We start from the raw sequence: 18670 nt of genomic DNA on the forward strand, positions 1-18670 counted from the left end.
AAATATATCAATTGACCTTACTGGATTAATTTAAATTAAAACGATAAGATACCTTAAAACGATATACATACATTCTAAAATTATTCTCAATTTTTTTGTATAATATTTCAATTTTAATCCCCATTCTATCTAAATTTAACCAAAATTTCAAAATATTCCTATTAAAATCTGAAATTGCAACCGAACAGAGATCGAATTTTCGACGAGATCGTGGATCGTCGTGCGGTTTCTCAGTGTTGCTGGACGAGAGTAGGTCCACTGCCAGGATTTCTCCAAGGATCCGGTATATCGAAATGTGGTGGGACTGTTATCAGAGCATCATCCGCGCTTCTATCAGCGCTACAATTATTCGGCTTGACACGGGTAGTATTCACGCACTCGATTGGTAGCTTGAAAAATTCGAGCGTGTAATTATAACCTTGGCTGCTAACTCGGATGATAGTATGCAATGGTACTTCCATGTAAGGCAGCTCTTCTGGCTTCTTATCCATGAAGAAACCGATAATGCAACGCAGAATAGCTTGGTGGGAAACCACTAAGACATTGTCAGATCTCTGCAATTCAGCAATTACCGGTTCTACACGTTGCATCGCATCTATGTAACTTTCTCCCCATGGATAACGATAGCGCAGCTTGTCCTGATCGCGCCATGCAAATTCCTGTGAATTGAAAGAATCGATTTTCAATAGATGTGAAAGATTATGTAAATTTGAATTATCTTAAACTTTCTACTACATGAAAGTTTCAGAAAGTTAAACGTTAATTATTTCAAACGGTTCTTTGGATTAAGTCTTAGAAATTTATCTTTTCAAGAAATAGATATAAGTACTTTTTACTTATATATAATATATATTTAAATTATATAAAATAAAAAAGAGACTGATTAAGAGAGTTAATCCAAAGAAATTTTCAGTTTTCATTAAGGCTATTGAAATTTGCATTAAATACAAATTGTAAAAATGTTTCAGAATGTCTTGAAACTCGTTTCAGATCTCGAATTACCTGCGGATAATGCTCTTGCATCTCCTCGTAAGAAAGACCTTCACAGATACCAGCGTGGAGCTCGTTAAGTGCCGCTACGTGTTCTTGAGGTGCTTCTACTCCACGTGCAGTCGCGATAGTCCTTCGAAGACGACTGGTTAATACGCGCAAATCAGGAATTCGCATAGCATTGAACTTTGTAGCCAATGCTTGCGCATATCTTTCGCCACGTGTGCTCAATACTGCATCGCCACCGACTTTACCCAATACGTTGAACTCGCTTTCGCCGTGCTGTAATTGAGAAGACTTCTATTTTTTTTTGCCATTCGTATAATTCAATAATTCAAGAAAAACGTTATAAATAATATTGTAATTAAAATGTAATGACATCAAAAAGAAAAAAATAAAATGGCAATAAAATCAATGAGATAAGAATAGTATAAATTCCTGTAGATAATCATATTAAGCATCAGATTTTGATAAGATATCGTAATCCTGAAAACACAAAGCGCGTTTTAATTATATATCAAACTTTATTATGAAATTATATCGTTAAAAATGAAGTGTTTATTTACGTATATTAATCCATTCAATGATTACAAGCACCATTACCTGACTCAATATGGCAATGCGCCTTATTATGTATGATTAAAAATAACCATGTCTTTAAATGTTTACTTTGTAAAACAGTATCATAGATTCGAACGTTTCTAAAATCAAGTATAAAATTTAATCGATTACCAACCCGAGAGAAATAAAGAGTATGCGGTTTGACCGTGACACTTCCAAGATATCCAAGTACGTTTGACTCCACATGGCCTGACACCTTGCAAGTCTCGATGTCCATGCTACCAGTATCGATACGGATTCGAGGATACGTCTTCTCGTCCATCGGCTCGTAAGATTTAATATAATGAGCTACTTTGAGGCGTAAATCTTCCTCAGCTCGTACCGGATCCATGCCAGCATAGTCGGCGCTATATCGCAATATGTCCTTGTAATTTCTTTCCAGAACGATCGGATCGTCGCAGATACATTCGATGAAAAGGACACGATAACCAAGTTGTCCAGAAAAATAATCGAAGATCTCGGCGCGCTGCGCTCGTGTTACCAGTGTGGCGTCCAGGATCTTCAAAAGAAAAATTCTTAATTAATATTATTTTATTATATTAATATATTTTATTAATATATTTGTATCAATACTATTCGCAATCGAATTCAATTTTCTTCAATTTCAATGAACGTTTCTTCTAATGTTTTTCTTTGTTTTATATTTAGGAAAAAGTATTCGCTTGAAAAATATTCAATTAATTACAAATTTATATATGTTCGATTCGGTTTAGAATACATTATTTTTATCAATATGGAAAACATGTTATGTATTTACTTCTTCACTATCTTTAAAATATACAATATGTAAATAATGGAATGATTTTAAGCTATCTTCTACGCCAATACGATTTCTATCATAAAACGTTAGTTTAAAAAAGTATAGTATATTAAGCAAGCAAAACTCGTAGGACAAGATTTGATTTTACTAGGAGAAAGGTAGACTGGTACGACCGGCTTCTGTCTTATCACGTTGTCCATCGTTAGTGTAAGAATATTTATATTTGTTTGCGACAATTCTTGCTCGTCTTATTTCGATGAGAAAAAAAATCAACTATATTTTTCCTTCCTGTCAAGCATGCAATGACTGGATTTGTTTCAATTGCTTCATATTGGATGCAACCGCGCGTGTTTTCGTTCAAATCTCGACACTGGATTCATCTCAAGGCGCGATTCAAATTTCAAGCTTTCGCCAATCTTCTGGCAAATGTTTAATTTTCTCGATGATGCTTACAGCTACGGAATTCCCGGCTGTGAGCCACGCGGCACAGTCATGCATTGCGTCTCGTTGGGCCAATGCTCTTAATGCTGTATTCGCAGTATGATCAGGACGAAATAGCTCATGCGACACTGCTTCACCGTATGGTTCCAATCTTTTTCTCCGGTAGTCGCTGACACTCATTACTGGAAATAAAAAAAATATATTTTTTTAATATAATAATTAGATTTTTCGATTATTCTCATAAAATTTTTTTCAAAAGATAAGTTATGATGATGAAAATATTATTAATAAGTATTATCCCAATTTAGACTTCCAGATTTAAAAATGATATCTTTCTGTATAACAGTAGATAATGAAAAGCTTGAGGAAAAGTATGTTATGAAATACTTTGTTATGAAAATGGAGTCAAAAAATTCTTAATACATTCGTTATTTCATAACAAGTCATATGTCATAAACATTTGATCACGTGAACTGTTTGCTTATGATATAAAAATCGATATTTTATAAATATGCTAAAATATGGAAATAAAGAGGATAAATAGTTAACTATGTATATTTATATCTATGAATAATCGTTAATGAAAGAAAAAAAAAAGAATCATTAAAACAATTAGAAAAAATAGGAATAATTGAAAATAAATTAGAAATATTGCAAAAGTGCGAATTCTTGTAAATGTATGCATATATTTCTTTATCAAGTATTGATAACAAACAAAGGTATTACTTACTTTTGGTGGAATCGCCATTCCAGTTGAGCCTACGCGAAAGACATTGAGCAACTTGGCTTTTTCCACGACCTGGTAAACCACACATTGCTATCACAACTCCTGCAAATTTACGCGGGGATTTCATTATTCCCTGCGTCCTTATATTGATTTTATCCTTGTTAGGTTCTGAAAATAACAGAAAAAAATGATAAATTGCCAGTTATTATATAATTATATATTTTCGTCAATCAATTCATGTATCGCTATCGTGATTTATTAAATATTCTTTATGAAACGAAAGTGGATACAAAAATATATACTAGTTATAAAATTAACGATCGTATACGATTAAAATAGACATATGATTTTAAATTTTTTACATGTGTAAGTTACTCGTTTTTATATACAATGATCCACTTTAAGATATGCACCAAACTAACAATGATAGAGCTGGCATTGTTCCAAACTAACCAGCCACTATTTGAATGATCACTAAGCACGCTTGTGACGTGTATTCACCGAATCGAATTATAATATTGTGACAATATTTAAGAAATAAATTATTGTATTATGTATTTTGAAATGAGATTTATAAATTTCGTTTTTCAAAGTATTTCTTTTCCTTTTTCTTTTATAAAAATATTAAAATGTTTTGTTTCATAAAATATTCAATCTTTCATGGAACAAAATAAATCATGAATTTTACATTCAATGAAATTGCATATTATTCAATTAACACAAGCTATGTTTCATTCGGATCAAGATCCCTTTCACTATTGATTAGTCGAAAAAAAATACGAAAATAATCCTTACCGATCATACACATGTTTTACAGTATATTATAATGTCGTTTAATCTTCGATTTTAAACTAGTATTGAATCGATAATGTTAAATGGTATCGATAATGGTAAATGCTATTAGTGAACAACTCGTAAGCGTGCGAATTACGAACAAGTACTGATTGCCTTCGTATTAGTTCCCACATTGCCAACGTTAGTGAATTTTATATTTAGAATTCTCGTTGCACGAGTACTTTTGGCTGCATTTTCATTGCCGTTGCTTTTACATTATTAATTTCAAAGGTAATTCTGTTTTCCATATCTTCAATATTCTGATTAAGCTCTTTTATTCAATTATTATAATATAAACGTTCTAATTGTTTCATGAGCATAAAGAAAATAAGTTTAAAAATAGAATTTAAATCTTGAAATATAACTTATCTATCTATTTATATATAGTACATAATAATAATAATAATAATAATAATAATAATAATATCTATCTATATATAGTACACAAAATGTTAGAAATATAAAATGAATTAAAGTTCATGTACAAAAATAAATATAAAAATTTCTGGAAATTATTATTATTGTTATTATTAACCCAATGTTTATAACATAAAGAAATCAATGTGGCAAAAAACGGGCAAAAAAATATTATCTCATTTCATAAAAAAAATATTAAATAGATACATGATAATTATACTTTCAATATATAATTCAATTTGTTCTTAAATAAAAAAATCGAAATTTACAAAAATGATCAATTTTTTGCAAATTAATTTAACAAATATACGATAGATTTTTATTATTAAAACGAAAATATATATGCCATGAAACAATTTTATCATATGTGATTAATTTTTACTTATATGTTTGTATTTTTTAGCTTAGATAATATTAACAAAGTTGTATTAATTACTTATATCTTAATCTCGGGATCAAAGAGTTCATGTTTTTTGTTACCTATTTAAAACGATTCATTACAATCAATATTGAAATACAAAACGCGTCTATAGAAAACGGATGTTTTTTCGACACCAATGATCGTATGATCTAATACATTGTTTCATAATTCAAAATGAAACATCAAGTGTTACATATATGAGATTATAAATCTATACGATAGTCAATCGATACGGTTGCTCGAGTATATCGCACGATGTGTTTTACATCGAGAATAATCATGAAATAAGAAGTTTAATAGTTGGTGCGTTGACCTGAGACTTCTATCGTTATTCGATTCATTATTCAAATCATGTCGGACGCACATGCGTGTCCTTATCCGTATAGTCATCGCGTTATTCATTTTAATGCAAGTACACACCTGTAAATGCAAATATTAATGATAAAAAATTATATTATATTTGTGAAATAATATTGAACTAATAATAATTCGAATTAATAGACGATAAATAAGAATTTTTCGATAAAATTAATATTTAAAAATAGATTTTTTTTGTCCATTTCATTCTTTATATTATATTATTTCTTTGTATACTTTTACTCTTATACAAGTTTCATACGCAGGATATAAACGAGGTCAGTGGCGGAAAATCGATAATCGGCTTGGTGTAGGAAACTTTGTTCGTTGCATCAGAACGGGCAATGCAATATGAACTACCCACGCGTATTGGTATATACATGTATCCAGGACTTTAACGATTTTTTTGAAAGGAAAAAAATCATCATTGTTTTAAAAAATTCATACGAGCTAGATATCCTTAAAACATCGTACGATGACTTAAGCAGCATGATAAAAAGAAGAGAAAATCATTTGATAAAGAATTGGAACAACCGTAACAAGTTCAAGATAAGAAACATTTGCGTCAACTAAATGTAAAACATTTTACGATATGATACGGACTTTCATAATTGACTATCAGCAATTATGTATTTTGCCTTTAGTATTTACTTACATATCGTATGCATTTGCAAGGACAGTATAATTGGCTTAACCACAATGCATGACTATATAGCTATACACAAAGGTAACAATTTATGGCACACCCTTGATCGTGATGCTTTTAGGATTATTAGCATGAAACTTACAATGATGTGTATACAATATTTTCTCATTTCAAAAGCGACTTTAATATCTCCCCATGGAATATCCTTGACGAGATTTTTCCTTTCGTTTCTTTCTCTTTCTACCCCTTCCATGTTTAATCCTTTCACGCTTTGTTACGAGGTTAATCTCTAACGAATTTTTACGTTCTTTAAAATATTAATAAAAATTGTTGTTTCTATCGTATCACCGGCTCTATTAGATTAGATTAAAATATTAATCGCATGTCTTAAAATATATTTGACATCTACTTGATGTTACAATAATTATCTAAATATCAAAGACACGAGGATTTTGTTTTATTGATTTACTTCATCATTCAATACATGTGTTTAGTATCTATTGTTAATTTATTTTATTGCAAATGCTAATAATTCATTATTATCATTTTTTATAGACCTTTGGATTTCATTCTGATATATTAAATTTTAATATTTACTACAATATACTAGAATATATTAGAATTTACTAGAATATATTACTAGATCATTTAAAATATTTAACAGAAAATTTGTTTTATTGAATTTAAATATGATTTTATATAATTGTATATATAATTGCAATGAAGATATATCGTATTTGTTTCAAAATTTTAAAAATATTAGTCTGATTTATTCCAAAAACCATAAAATTTTTAAAAAAAACTTAGATAAATGTAAAAAAATTCTATTTTTCTTTGAATACAAATAAATGATCAAGTACAATGATATGAGCGATAATCGATTTTCTCGATATGATTTGTTCATTTATTTTTCTTATTGCTGGTAGCCTTCATTTTTTCTCATGCCAATTACATTTTTTTTATTGATATAAAATTTATCGTTATTAAAACAAAGATTAAGGGAATCGACTGTACAACGCAGAAACGCCTCTTTGAAAGCATGATTGATTGAGTAATAATAAATGACAAAAAAGATGAGATATTAATTATCCATACATACATAAAAAGATCTTAATTATTTGAACATCTTAATAAAATGAAATAAAATGAAATAAAATGATAATTGCAAAAGGCAATTGTAAATATTTCTTTTATTCTTTTAGTTTTTTAATGAAAAATACATTACATTTATCTATTGTATGAATTATTTGTTAAACATCAAGAATTTTTATTTGTCAAGCGAATTTCGGATAGTCGCCATGAATATCTATTTATTGCGTCTTATTTATAGCGGAATCTAATTTAATGCAGAACTCAGTTTTGTGAAATTATAATTTAATTTTCTAAAAAATAAAAAAGAAACTGATTCTAAGAAAAAAACATGAAAACAAATATGATATATAAAATTTATGTAGAAAAATATCGAATAAACAAATAATAAAATTAAATATCATATTCAGAAACTTTTTGTTAAATTTACATTTATATATATGCAATTGCCTTTTTATATGCAACTTAATGTTTTCGCGATGAGAAAACTACGTTCTTTTCAAATATTTCGCAATAAGATTCAAAATGCTATTGAATAATCTATCGAACGTGACACGAGTAAATAATACCAACAAGAAGAAACTTATATTACTAGTGTTCCATTTAATCATTTTACCTTGACGTTGTTCCTCAGCACTCGGAGCCATGGTCTCACTGCTCAACGAGTTTTTCTTCGACGTATTGGATGAATTAGCTGCCTGTCGTATGATTGATTTATTATTCTCTTCCTGAAAAATTCCGGCTTGCAGTGCTAATTTTCTTATGGCCAGACAATAACCAAGAATCGGTGCCAACAGGTCAAAACAGGTAACGACCCAGGGCATAACACGACAAAAGATTTAGATTTATTGCTTCTTCTCACGGTGAAAGGCCAGTAAGTAGACAATAACAAAGATGAATGAAATCCTGGCAACACTTTTACTTGAAATATCCAGCGAGCGAGAGCCCTCTATTTGTATAGAATACTCGTAAACAATGGCCTATTGCTAGTTTTCTTTTTATTTCTTCTGCCGTTTTCTTTTAGGCTAAAGTTCTTCCGAAAAATGATCGCTGCTTGTGTGCCGGATTATGGACAACAAGTCCTCCCTCATTCCAATTTGCTTGATCCTCACCTCCGGAGCCAGTTTGCGTGCTTCTTTGTCTTTGTTTGAAGAAAAGCCCAGTTCTCCGCTTTTTTTTACTTTTTTTAGTAACCCTCTATGTACCCTTGATTTACCTAATCGTTTTATTGTCAGCAATTTTTTTATCACGTTGCTATTTCGTTGTTTCGTATTGTTACTAAAGAATGTGCTCGGCTGTGCGCACGCGCTGCCACAAGTATTTGTTAGTAGTTTACATAGTCACGGTGCTGCTTCACCGTCCTCTTGTACGCCGGTGTCCCCTTTCGTCTCCTCTACCGTCTTCAATTTAGGTATATTTATATTGTAAAATATATCTCACCCTTTTGTTCTTTCTTTTTTCCTTTTCCACCCAAAACAACGTAGTTATATTTGGACACTGGTTGAATCAATTTTGAAATTTGCTTTCTTTTAATTTTATCCACCAAAACTTTCGAATATAACTAGCGATATTTTTATGTTGTGCAATTCTTCGATATATATTTAATACCGTATGTTGGAAATCTGCCTGATGTCTCACAGTTGCGTATATAGTGTGAACAACGAAGAAAATGTTTAAAAATCGAAGTGAAAACGAAATAGAAATGATTTTTATGAGACGTGAAAACGTTATCTCTACTCAAGACGACGAGGTTTCAATGACTGGTGTTCCTTGACTTGCTGCAGCTTTTAGCAACATCGACCCGGACTCGGTAGGCTCTCTGTTGAAACTAACCAATCAGAAATACGTTGACCCCTCCACTTTTGTGTGGCAATCATGTTGAGCATATGTCGGATGTATTCACGTTTACTGACAAAACTTTAATATTTATTAGACAGAATAACTTTTGTCAAAGTGATTTTTCCAAATAATTTTCTGAAAAAATTAATCAAAATTAACAAAAATATGAAGATATTTAGTGATATTTTTTTGAATAGTGCATTTTTTTTACATTAAAATCATCTAGAATGAACAAACAAATTATTCCATCGAATATGAATAGTCGTTGTAACTTTCCTCAGGTATGTTTATATTTATTTTCTAATTTTATTTAGATTTTATAATAAAAAAAGATTTTATATTAAAAATTAACAAATTGGATACATGATCATATTAATTTTTCAAAACGATGACAAGATAAATCATTCTTAAAAAGTCAATTAGAATTGTTTTCGGTTGAAATGAATTGTTACCAGAACATTCCCTTTGCCCCTCTCAATTGTTGAACGTTATGGCTCATAAATTATTACCGTAACATGTCACGTAATTCTTAATAATTCTTAATTCTATGGTTTAAACATTTGCTCATGTTTCTTAGACGACAGTTTGTCGCCACTGTTGGTTATTATTTATTGCATGCAAAGCAGATACAGATGACATATTATGCGGTTCGTTTGAATCGAAAACAAAATTGTAATAATAAATGACGCTTGTTTATAGAAAAGCGAAAAACTTAATAAGTTTTGTCTATTACGATGCAATTACGTGACTATTTTAATGATATTATTATCATCCTAATTATTATCTAATGTCGGAATCGTTCATAGATCGACCCTCTCTTTTCCTTTGCTGTTAACAGAACAAAGTCCATATTTATTTCTTCCATTTTTTCTCGATGATATATAATGAACACGAGCGATCAGATATAGTATATTTAACGTCATTATTGTCAAACCATTACGTTTTAATACGATATGAATCGTGGAAATTGTTCATGCATTGAATCATGTAATTTTTTTGAATTCGTTGCATATATTTAATTATAATTTTTATTATTGTTTTACTTTCGAAAAAGTTTTATATAAATATAAAACTTTTATCGTTTGATGATTTGTATAATATTTCCAAGAAAATAAATCACATATGTATCAGTGATAAATATTTTGTGATTTATTTGAAACTTTTCAATTAATATATAATTTTATTTGGTTATTCATTTCGTTCATAAAATTTTATTATATTAAGAAATGTTGAATCATCGTTTTGAATTCGTCATTGTTAAAAAAATATTACTTTATTAATTGCAAATTATTATTATTAATTGCAAATTTCCTATATTTTCCATTTACTAAATAAAACGTTTATTGTATATTTATAAAATCTTTTATTTTTTTGAAATTATTGATTTTTGTATCCAAACTTGTATCCAAAACTTTTCCGAATTTCAGACTTTTGAAAATTCTGATTCATATATAATTCCCACAAATAGATTGATTTCTTTTTTTCATTATTGTATAATTTATTAAATATATAATACATATATATACAATAATTATATACAATTATATACAATATAATTACATAAATAATATTAAATTATTAATATAAATATTAATATAAATATAATAATTTATTATTTTTTTATTATTTAATATAATTTAGTTAATTTAATTTAATTTATTTTTAATTTAAATTTAATAATAAATATTTGTTTAAATTTTTGTTTATTCAAAGCAAAAAAAAATTGCGTCGTAACATTCATGACACGAGTCATGAAAATCAAAAATTCCGATTTTTCTTTATTTATGTCAAATAATATCAGACTTCTTACTTAGATTCACAAATTTTGCTTGCACGTGATATACATATGCTACGAATATTATGTGATAAAATAATGAAAAGGTCATGAACGATCGGGAATAAAATAAAATCTAAGCTCTTTATAACTAAATAGACACATATGAAATGTTAACTCAATTGAGAAGAGAATGTCGAATCATCTAGAAACAGTACTTCGGTTTAGAGGATCCTCGTTCCAAAAGCGTTACTGCCAAGAAGGTGTGCCTTGTCGGTCAATTATTATAAATAGAATAATGCCCCTAACAATTCGTTGTATTAACGCACTGACAATTTGTAAAGTTGAACGATTCTTTTGAAGATCACTTTAGAACCATTAAAACCATCTGGAAGCATTTATTAAAAATTATCAAAAAATTTAAAATGATCTAATTTCATTAATTCTTAGCACTTCAAATAGTTTAAATTGATATGACATAAGTCAATAAAATTAGAAATTATATATAAACATATTTTAATAAAATAAGAATGATTCTTAATTTGAATTTTTTATGTAACTCCATTGCTTTTTAGTTTCTGATAGAGACTAAAGATGGCAAATCAATTTTGAATCGATATATGAAGTTGTACTCGTCTGCCATCTCGTGGCGCTACATAGAAAATATTTATCGTACCGATATAACATGGCGTTCACGTTGTGGGCACTTTTCGAGGTAACCGTGTTATGTTTGAATGCGGTCTGTATTTTGAACGAAGAGAGATTTCTTGCGAAAGGTATATAATTTTATAATTATATTATATTTTAATTTATTTATTTGTTCCTATTACATTTTTAAATTTATAAATGTTGAATGAAAAAATTTGTTGGTTAGGTTACATTTTGTACTTATATTTTATTATAGATAAATATATAATATATATGTATTTACTTACTGTTTTTGTTTACTTTAATATTTCTTTAATCTTTTATTTTAAATTTTTTATTAGTTGGCTGGGCATCATGGCAAAATGTTCAAGGTTTTGGAGAAACTGCTACAGCTAAATCACAAATTTTAAATCTTATTAAATCGATACGAACGGTAGCACGAGGTATTAATAAAAAATTATTTGGAATGAATTTTATGATTAATTTAAATGTATAATGTGTTCTTTGTTACAGTTCCATTGATATTTTTAAATATCATAACAATAATTGTGAAACTGGTGCTTGGTTGAAAGAAACAATTGATGGTGTAAATAAGAGGACAATGCACAGTGAAAAGTCAAAGCGTGATGTACATAAATGAACAATTAAATTCTTTTATTTTTAACGCTGCATTAATAAGTAAAATGATTCTAATTATAATACATTCTTAAATATTTTTATAATGCAACTATTTTAAAAATGTAACAATATTTCTTTTCATTTCTACGAACGTTCTTATATTATTCTTTTATATTATATCGTTATTCTTTTATATTATATCGTGAAATATCAACTATTTATTTATATCATTAATTATCTCTTTTTATTTTTACTTTATTTTTATTTTTAATCATAAAGATAAGGATAAAAAATTTTTCTGCACAAGATAATACAATAATATATATTCAATTTTTTATCATATCAGAGTATACATATTTACATATTTTAATATTCATTTAAAACAAATTATTTCGAATTTTTTAAATCATTATTTTTCCATATGATCCAACAGTTCCTGTTCCACTTACATTAAACAACATCTGTTTCCTTCGTTTCGCCAATAACTACAAATAAACATACATCAACTAGCAAAACACAACATCAACAAGTCTATAAAAAGAAGTTCATCATGTGATTTCGACGTATACCGTAAGTTGCATAATTTCAACCATTTTATTGCTGTACAATAAGTAATTAAAAACTACTTACGTTAAAAGAAATGATTATTAAAAGTTAAATACAAGAAATATTTATTTTAATTCTATTTACTTAAACTATTTGTTAGAATCTTATATTGTAAATGTTTTGTTTTCTTAATTAACCGATTAATACTTTATCCTTCATAAAAAAAATAAGAGAAATTTAATCTCAAACGCTAGATTATTGGTAGATTATCGGTACATTGACATCGGTACATGAACTTCCGGTACATTTCTTTTTGCTACGGATAACCATAAAAATCATAAATCAAACTACAAATGAATTATAAATTATATTCGATGTTATGGAAGATTCAAGTAGTTGGCCATGTTCATCTTCTATATTTACAGACGATGTAATGGTGCACGCGCGCGCGCGAGAAACCGATAATTTTCTCGTAACTTTCTCCCCTTCTTCGCTTTCTCAGGGTAGAAGTATCTCCATGCAATCAATGAACAAGTGTCACGTCGACTTTACATTCTATCATTTGTCGTGACGTCTTAATTTTAATCGCATTTAAAACGTATCATATTCTATATTTTTTTTTATTTAAATTCTATTTTTAAAAAGCGAGTATAATTTTTTCACGACTTATCTTAAAATATGAATATTTATATTTATCACATTTTAAATAAATCCAATGAATATGTTAAATCATCACGGAAATTCATTTGTTCGTGTCTGCTTAATCTTACATTAGAAATGATAAATAAATTCCAATCATTTCAATTTTCATTGCGTTTAATTTACACCGACGATTAATCTTGGATGCGTTCGCGGTAGTTTCGAACGGAAATCTTAAGGCAATATTATAAAAAATTAGTTATTTCTGTTTGATTTCTTTCACCGCAATAGTTGCAAAGGTGATACACGCGCTTGTGCAATCAACCAATTTGCACAATTTCTGGGCACACATGGACCCCTCTTAAAATTGCACCGCTTTTTTACCCCGTGTACTTTCCACAGTTGCAATTGCAAACTGCATTCCCGACTCCTTCGTCCAATACTTATCGACTTACATAACTGTAGATTCTCATTGGAGAGTTCGTCTTTCCTTCTTTTCTCATTTTTTTCACGAATGGCCGAAGCTGTTCGATTCTCCGCTATTAGCCGTGTGGATTCACACATGTAGGTTTTGATTTTTCATGGAATACAAATTTCTTATATAACGATTATCCTTCGTTTGTCGAAGAACATTGAATATACTCAGTACATACATTATCATATTTAAAAATATTTAATCAATTATTAGATAAAGTAAGATAAAGTACGCAGAAGTCAAATTGATTAACTTCATCAAGTCAAATCATTTGAATTAAAAAATTGAGCAGAATGATATTTAAATGTAGAAATTTAATGAAATAAGATAAAGAATGAAGTACAATACGATCTACTGTTTTTTATTAGACTATAAAAATATGATAAAATGTATCTTTAACTAACCATTTATAAAAATAAATACTTCTTTCAGTGGATTATGATGGAATAATTTTAATCAGTCGTGTTTATGATATCAGAAATAATTGGCGCCAATAAAGATAAGAAAGAAAAAAGGGATATTTGTGAAATTTTTTTCATAATGAATTCCTGGTTTTTTTTTTTTTTTTTTTACCAAATGAAATTTTGCTAGTTTCAAACATAATTAAATAAATGAAGAATGTGACTAATCAGCCAATAATTCTTATCTAGTCCCATAATTATAAAACACGACATACTCGAACAGATTAGAAAAAAATAAAAAGAACTCGTCCATCCGCACATTAATGAGAACAGGACCCGTATGTTAAGCAATTGGCATCAACTGAAAAACTTGTGTCGCGGAAACGGGATTAGCGAAAGTAAAACAACGAGCAGGACCATTGTAAATGTGCACGTTTTACGAGCTCGACAAATCCTCTTCCCATAATTGGCCGAGTGGATCGCATTGTGCGTCACCATGCTCGCGTTTTTCTCTCCTTTCACACGCCGCGACTTCTTTGCCGTTGATAGATCGTATGATTACGCCTTCTTCGTGGAAAAAGTTCATTGTAAATTTTGAAAAAATAAAATAATTAAACTTAATGAGAAATATTTGTTTTAAGAAAGCAAAATGTATATCGCAAGAGACAAAAATTGTATGCTTGAAAGTATACGAATATTTTCACTCATTTAAATATTCTGAGTTGAATATAGTTTAGATATATATATATATATATTACATGTTTGAAATTTTAATATATAAATTTTCTTCTTTATCATTTAGGTAAACGTTTTACGTAACTGTGATTTTGAAAAAAAGAATCCTTGGGGCATGTAATCTCACCCTACAAGTTTGAACTGGAGCATGGATGGATCTCGTTGCGTGCGCGTTTTTCTTCCTTTCGCACGGCTTCTGCCTAGCAGGCACGTTTATGGATTATGTACAGCTCTTACAAAATTTCACGGAGAATCTCACAGTTCCTCTTCTTCTCTCCTTTCCCCTTTCTCGACCTCGCCATCCCTGGAAGAGGCGTCGCACTTTCCCTGGACTTCGTACGTGGTACGAAGAATACGTAAGTCTTTCTAGAATGGCTGAATCGAAATTGATATTTCGATTTTCTCATGGTTAGCGAAAAAATAATACTTTCTCGAATTCGAATATTTCTTTGTGAATTATAAAAAGACAATGGCGTCAAAATAGAGAGGATAATTTTGATTATTTAACAATTGCACATCATATCAAAACGTGCAACTGAAATTTTTTCTTGCGAGGAACCAGATGGCCGAGCATAAAAAACGACAGCTTAGTAACAAAGCTGATGTTTCGATTGCTACAAATCGCGAGGAAAGATTCTACGAGAGAATAGATTAGATAGAAGCGATATCTTCTCTTTTCTTGTTCAACAACTTCCGCTCTTTCGATATTAATTTTTCATTGTCTATAATATCTTCCAAATCATCAAATATTTGCTTGATTTGATTTCTGAAAAATGCATTATATTTCTCTTGCGCAAAGTCTGCAAGATTAAGCGCGAAAAAATTAATAATGCAAAATAGAGAGAAACATCCCAGCGTAATGATTTAATTTAACTCTAATATAGGGTTTGCGATATATTCTTCATCATCATAGTGTGTTTAATTGCACTAGCCTCGCATTGTGAGATGCTGGTTGATTACTCAATTCTGCTTGCTCTGATTACTCAATTTCTAATTACTTGATTTACAACGAACTCGATCGAATCGAGATTACTTCGAACATAGTCAGAATTTTCTATTCAAATATTATTATCGATTTGAATTATACTTTCAACTAGAATGTATCTTAATAGATGCATCGTCCATTCCTCTCGTTACACGATATAAATCTCATAAGGCAGGGACGATGAGCTTCTCCAATGAAGGAAATTCTCATGAATTCTCAGCTGACTTAATAAATCTGTTACGTGTACCGATTGCATAAACAATGAAATCTAAACACACGTAAGCGATTTAATGCGGCGTATCACAACTCATTACTCATCCTTTAAACGTTTCCATTATAGTTGTATATTATATTGAATCGCATGTATAAAAGTTTCCGGTAATTTTTGATAACGCATTTTCCATCGTGCGGAATTTCCATCTGCAATGGAATTTTATTAATTTCGCTTTCGAGATACCGGTCGATTATTTTACTTCTCGAAAAATACATTTAATGACGTTAAATTGAGAGTACGTAAAATGTTGAAGAACTCGCGAGGCGAGTAGAATAGCGAGGCGAAACCACTTTCGAATCCCTGACCGGTGTCCAGACTTCTTCGGCCTGCTTTGCGAGCATCTGTTAAACGCTGGTCGTGAGAATTGACGTCATGTCCAGGTTGGAGAAGCTCGTGTGCCCCTCGGGAAGGGAGGAGGGGCTGAACCGTTGGTTCTGATCGGTGCAGTGAAAGGAGAAAGGCGGCCGATGGACAAAAAGGAAAAGAAAAATTGATCGTCTTTAAAGGAGGAGGAATATTCACGTAGCTGCGGGCGAACACCCAGGGGTCACGAGTGGATCGGGACCTAGAATAAAGATCCAAGTCGTAAGATTCGAAAGAAGAGAAGAGAGATCGGTCGAAGGGAAAGAGAAATTAAGAATAAGGAAAGAACGACGAGAGCTGGAGAGAAGAGTTGGAGAGAAGTACGCGAAGACGAAATTGAACACAGATGGTTGTTTCAACGGTGGCGACGTTTTTTTTTATTTTTTTCTACAAAAAAGCCTTTATACAAGTATAAAAAAATGCGTGGTTAAGGAGTAGCGTTTAAGACATATAAAAAATATAATGTATCTGTGTGTTTACGTGTATATTCGTGTCAGCGTCCGCTACGTTTCTCGATTTTCATTTTCTTTTGATCCCTTTTTTCTCTTTTTCCTTTTTTTTCTTTTTTTAATTGTCCAATACGTTAGGCATCATTGATCTTTCTTGGAATAACTGTTAGGCCAGATTCGATGACGTAGGCGTTCAGTTCCTCCTCGTACTCTTGGATGACGTAGCGTACGCTGTGGAAAGCGTGTAAATTGTATTTACAAGGCGCTTCTATGCGCCGATCACGGCTTCGACTTCGGCTCCGGCACCACGGCTATGTACCATTTCGAAGTCATAACGAATGGTGGTAACATTGAATCTCTTTTGAGATCGTTTTCTATAATAATTTGTTTCTCTTTTTTTTTCTTTTCTTTTCTCTCTTTTTTTTTTTCTTTTTTCTTTTTTCTTTTTTTGCGACAGCTCGTTTTTATCACTTGATACGTTAGATCCCTCGTGGATCCGACCGCGACGACGATGATTTTGGTACGATAAGAAAACGACACCCCGTCGACTCTCGGATCGTTAAATCTAGCAGCCGGTCGTTCGAACCGTTTCAAGTTCACTCCACGAGCCCTGACCCGTTGAAGCGACGACCTTTTATTCCTCAACGAGCCAAAGATCTGGAGCTTTCGTACTTGCCCTTTAGCACGCACGCCCGCGATTCCTTCGAGGATCGTGGCCCGTTGAAGCGACGACGATTTGATTTCAACGAAACAGGATCCTTTGGAATCCCTGCTCGATGTTACCTTGTACGTACTATCCTTTGTGATCTTATTTTCCTCCTTTTATTTCTCCCCCTTGAGAATCCTGACAACGTCGAACGACCACGATATTCGTGTTCGAAAATAGGATCTATCTTTCTATCTTCTAATATTCTTCTTAACGATTTATCCGTCTTACGACCATCTTCCGAGCGGAAGGTTTTTGGGGAAGAATCTCGTTTGGAAAAAATATCTTACTATCGATCGACTGTGTGGTAATCCTGGTTCTCCTTGATCGGCTCCTCAATCGTCTTCCTTCTTGCTTTCGTTGATGGAATATTTTCAGCTCGGAAGATAATCGCGGTGGTCGACGCGGTGTCTCCACTCGCTCTCTCCCTTTCGCTCCTTCTTTCTCTCTCTCTCTCACTCTCCCATCATCCAATCTGCATTTGTATAGTCCGATGATCCGCATTTAGTACGGTGCACCGTAGCTACCGCTTGGTCTGCTCGGTACTCCGTAGCTTCCGCTCGGGCCGCTTGGATAGCCGCCAGGCGCTTGGCTCACTTGGTTGAACTGGGCCACCTGGATGGCCTGCCTGATTCCATCGAGATCGATGCCTACCACGCGGGTCTGGTAACTCGGTACACCGTAGGATGAGCTTGGCACGCCGTATTGGGAGGATGGGGCGCCATAGCTCGAGCTAGGAGCGTAACCACCGCCGATGCCTCCTCCGAATCCGCTGTTCTGCTCTTCCCTCAGCAGGATCTGACGGATCTGTTCGAGCAACGCGCCGTCGATGGATGCTCCCTCGCTGGTTTGATAGCCGGTGGACACCGAGGTATATCCACCCCCGCCGTGCAAGAAACCGCCACCGCCGCCGCC

General features: G+C 31.4%; 3 protein-coding genes and 1 long non-coding RNA gene across 6 annotated transcripts in view; 2 read left to right on the forward strand and 2 right to left on the reverse strand.

The window, feature by feature from the left end:
- Window positions 1-97: 97 nt before the first annotated feature.
- On the reverse strand, window positions 98-9087 carry LOC102672134 (6-phosphofructo-2-kinase/fructose-2,6-bisphosphatase-like). 3 transcript variants are annotated; one of them, XM_006609535.2, is made up of 6 exons: window positions 7920-9087; window positions 3543-3707; window positions 2825-2994; window positions 1727-2110; window positions 1003-1272; window positions 98-659 (listed from the first exon to the last, which is right to left on the reverse strand). In XM_006609535.2, the coding sequence occupies exons 1-6, from the start codon at window positions 8125-8127 to the stop codon at window positions 231-233; spliced, it is 1626 nt and encodes a 541-aa protein (XP_006609598.1). In that variant the 5' UTR covers window positions 8128-9087; the 3' UTR covers window positions 98-230. The 3 variants fall into 3 exon arrangements, with proteins under 3 accessions (XP_006609598.1, XP_031371035.1, XP_006609599.1); XM_031515175.1 differs by lacking the exon at window positions 7920-9087 and adding an exon at window positions 5525-5567; XM_006609536.2 differs by lacking the exon at window positions 7920-9087 and adding an exon at window positions 4335-4625.
- On the forward strand, window positions 8926-12291 carry LOC102671997 (immediate early response 3-interacting protein 1). Its single transcript, XM_006609534.2, has 4 exons — window positions 8926-9423; window positions 11492-11692; window positions 11906-12007; window positions 12078-12291. The coding sequence occupies exons 2-4, from the start codon at window positions 11602-11604 to the stop codon at window positions 12131-12133; spliced, it is 249 nt and encodes an 82-aa protein (XP_006609597.1). The 5' UTR covers window positions 8926-9423; window positions 11492-11601; the 3' UTR covers window positions 12134-12291.
- A 206-nt stretch (window positions 12292-12497) lies between these two features.
- LOC116186806 lies at window positions 12498-17796 on the forward strand. Its single transcript, XR_004151845.1, has 2 exons — window positions 12498-12752; window positions 15046-17796. It is a non-coding gene; the product is annotated as an uncharacterized LOC116186806 (long non-coding RNA).
- LOC102671877 (pro-resilin-like) overlaps window positions 16959-18670 on the reverse strand; it is a 2381-nt gene continuing 669 nt past the window's right edge. The window contains 1 exon segment of the mRNA XM_031515177.1: window positions 16959-18670. This exon segment is cut by the window's right edge and continues 3 nt beyond it. Coding sequence (XP_031371037.1) covers window positions 18260-18670 — 411 coding nt within the window. The 3' untranslated portion in view covers window positions 16959-18259.

Source organism: Apis dorsata, unplaced genomic scaffold (genome assembly GCF_000469605.1).
Source record: "Apis dorsata unplaced genomic scaffold, Apis dorsata 1.3 scaffold_58, whole genome shotgun sequence".
NCBI lineage: Eukaryota > Metazoa > Arthropoda > Insecta > Hymenoptera > Apidae > Apis > Apis dorsata.

Excerpts from the sequence above, each read along its gene's own strand:
- LOC102671997 (XM_006609534.2), top strand. The coding sequence starts at position 11,602 with ATGGCGTTCACGTTGTGGGCACTTTTCGAGGTAACCGTGTTATGTTTG. Across the intron at positions 11,693-11,905 it reads AGAGAGATTTCTTGCGAAAG|TTGGCTGGGCATCATGGCAA; the intron begins GTATATAATTTT and ends ATTTTTTATTAG. Across the intron at positions 12,008-12,077 it reads GATACGAACGGTAGCACGAG|TTCCATTGATATTTTTAAAT; the intron begins GTATTAATAAAA and ends TCTTTGTTACAG.
- LOC102672134 (XM_006609535.2), bottom strand. The coding sequence starts at position 8,127 with ATGCCCTGGGTCGTTACCTGTTTTGACCTGTTGGCACCGATTCTTGGT. Across the intron at positions 2,995-3,542 it reads GAATGGCGATTCCACCAAAA|TAATGAGTGTCAGCGACTAC; the intron begins GTAAGTAATACC and ends TTTTATTTCCAG. Across the intron at positions 1,273-1,726 it reads ATACTCTTTATTTCTCTCGG|CACGGCGAAAGCGAGTTCAA; the intron begins GTTGGTAATCGA and ends TCTCAATTACAG.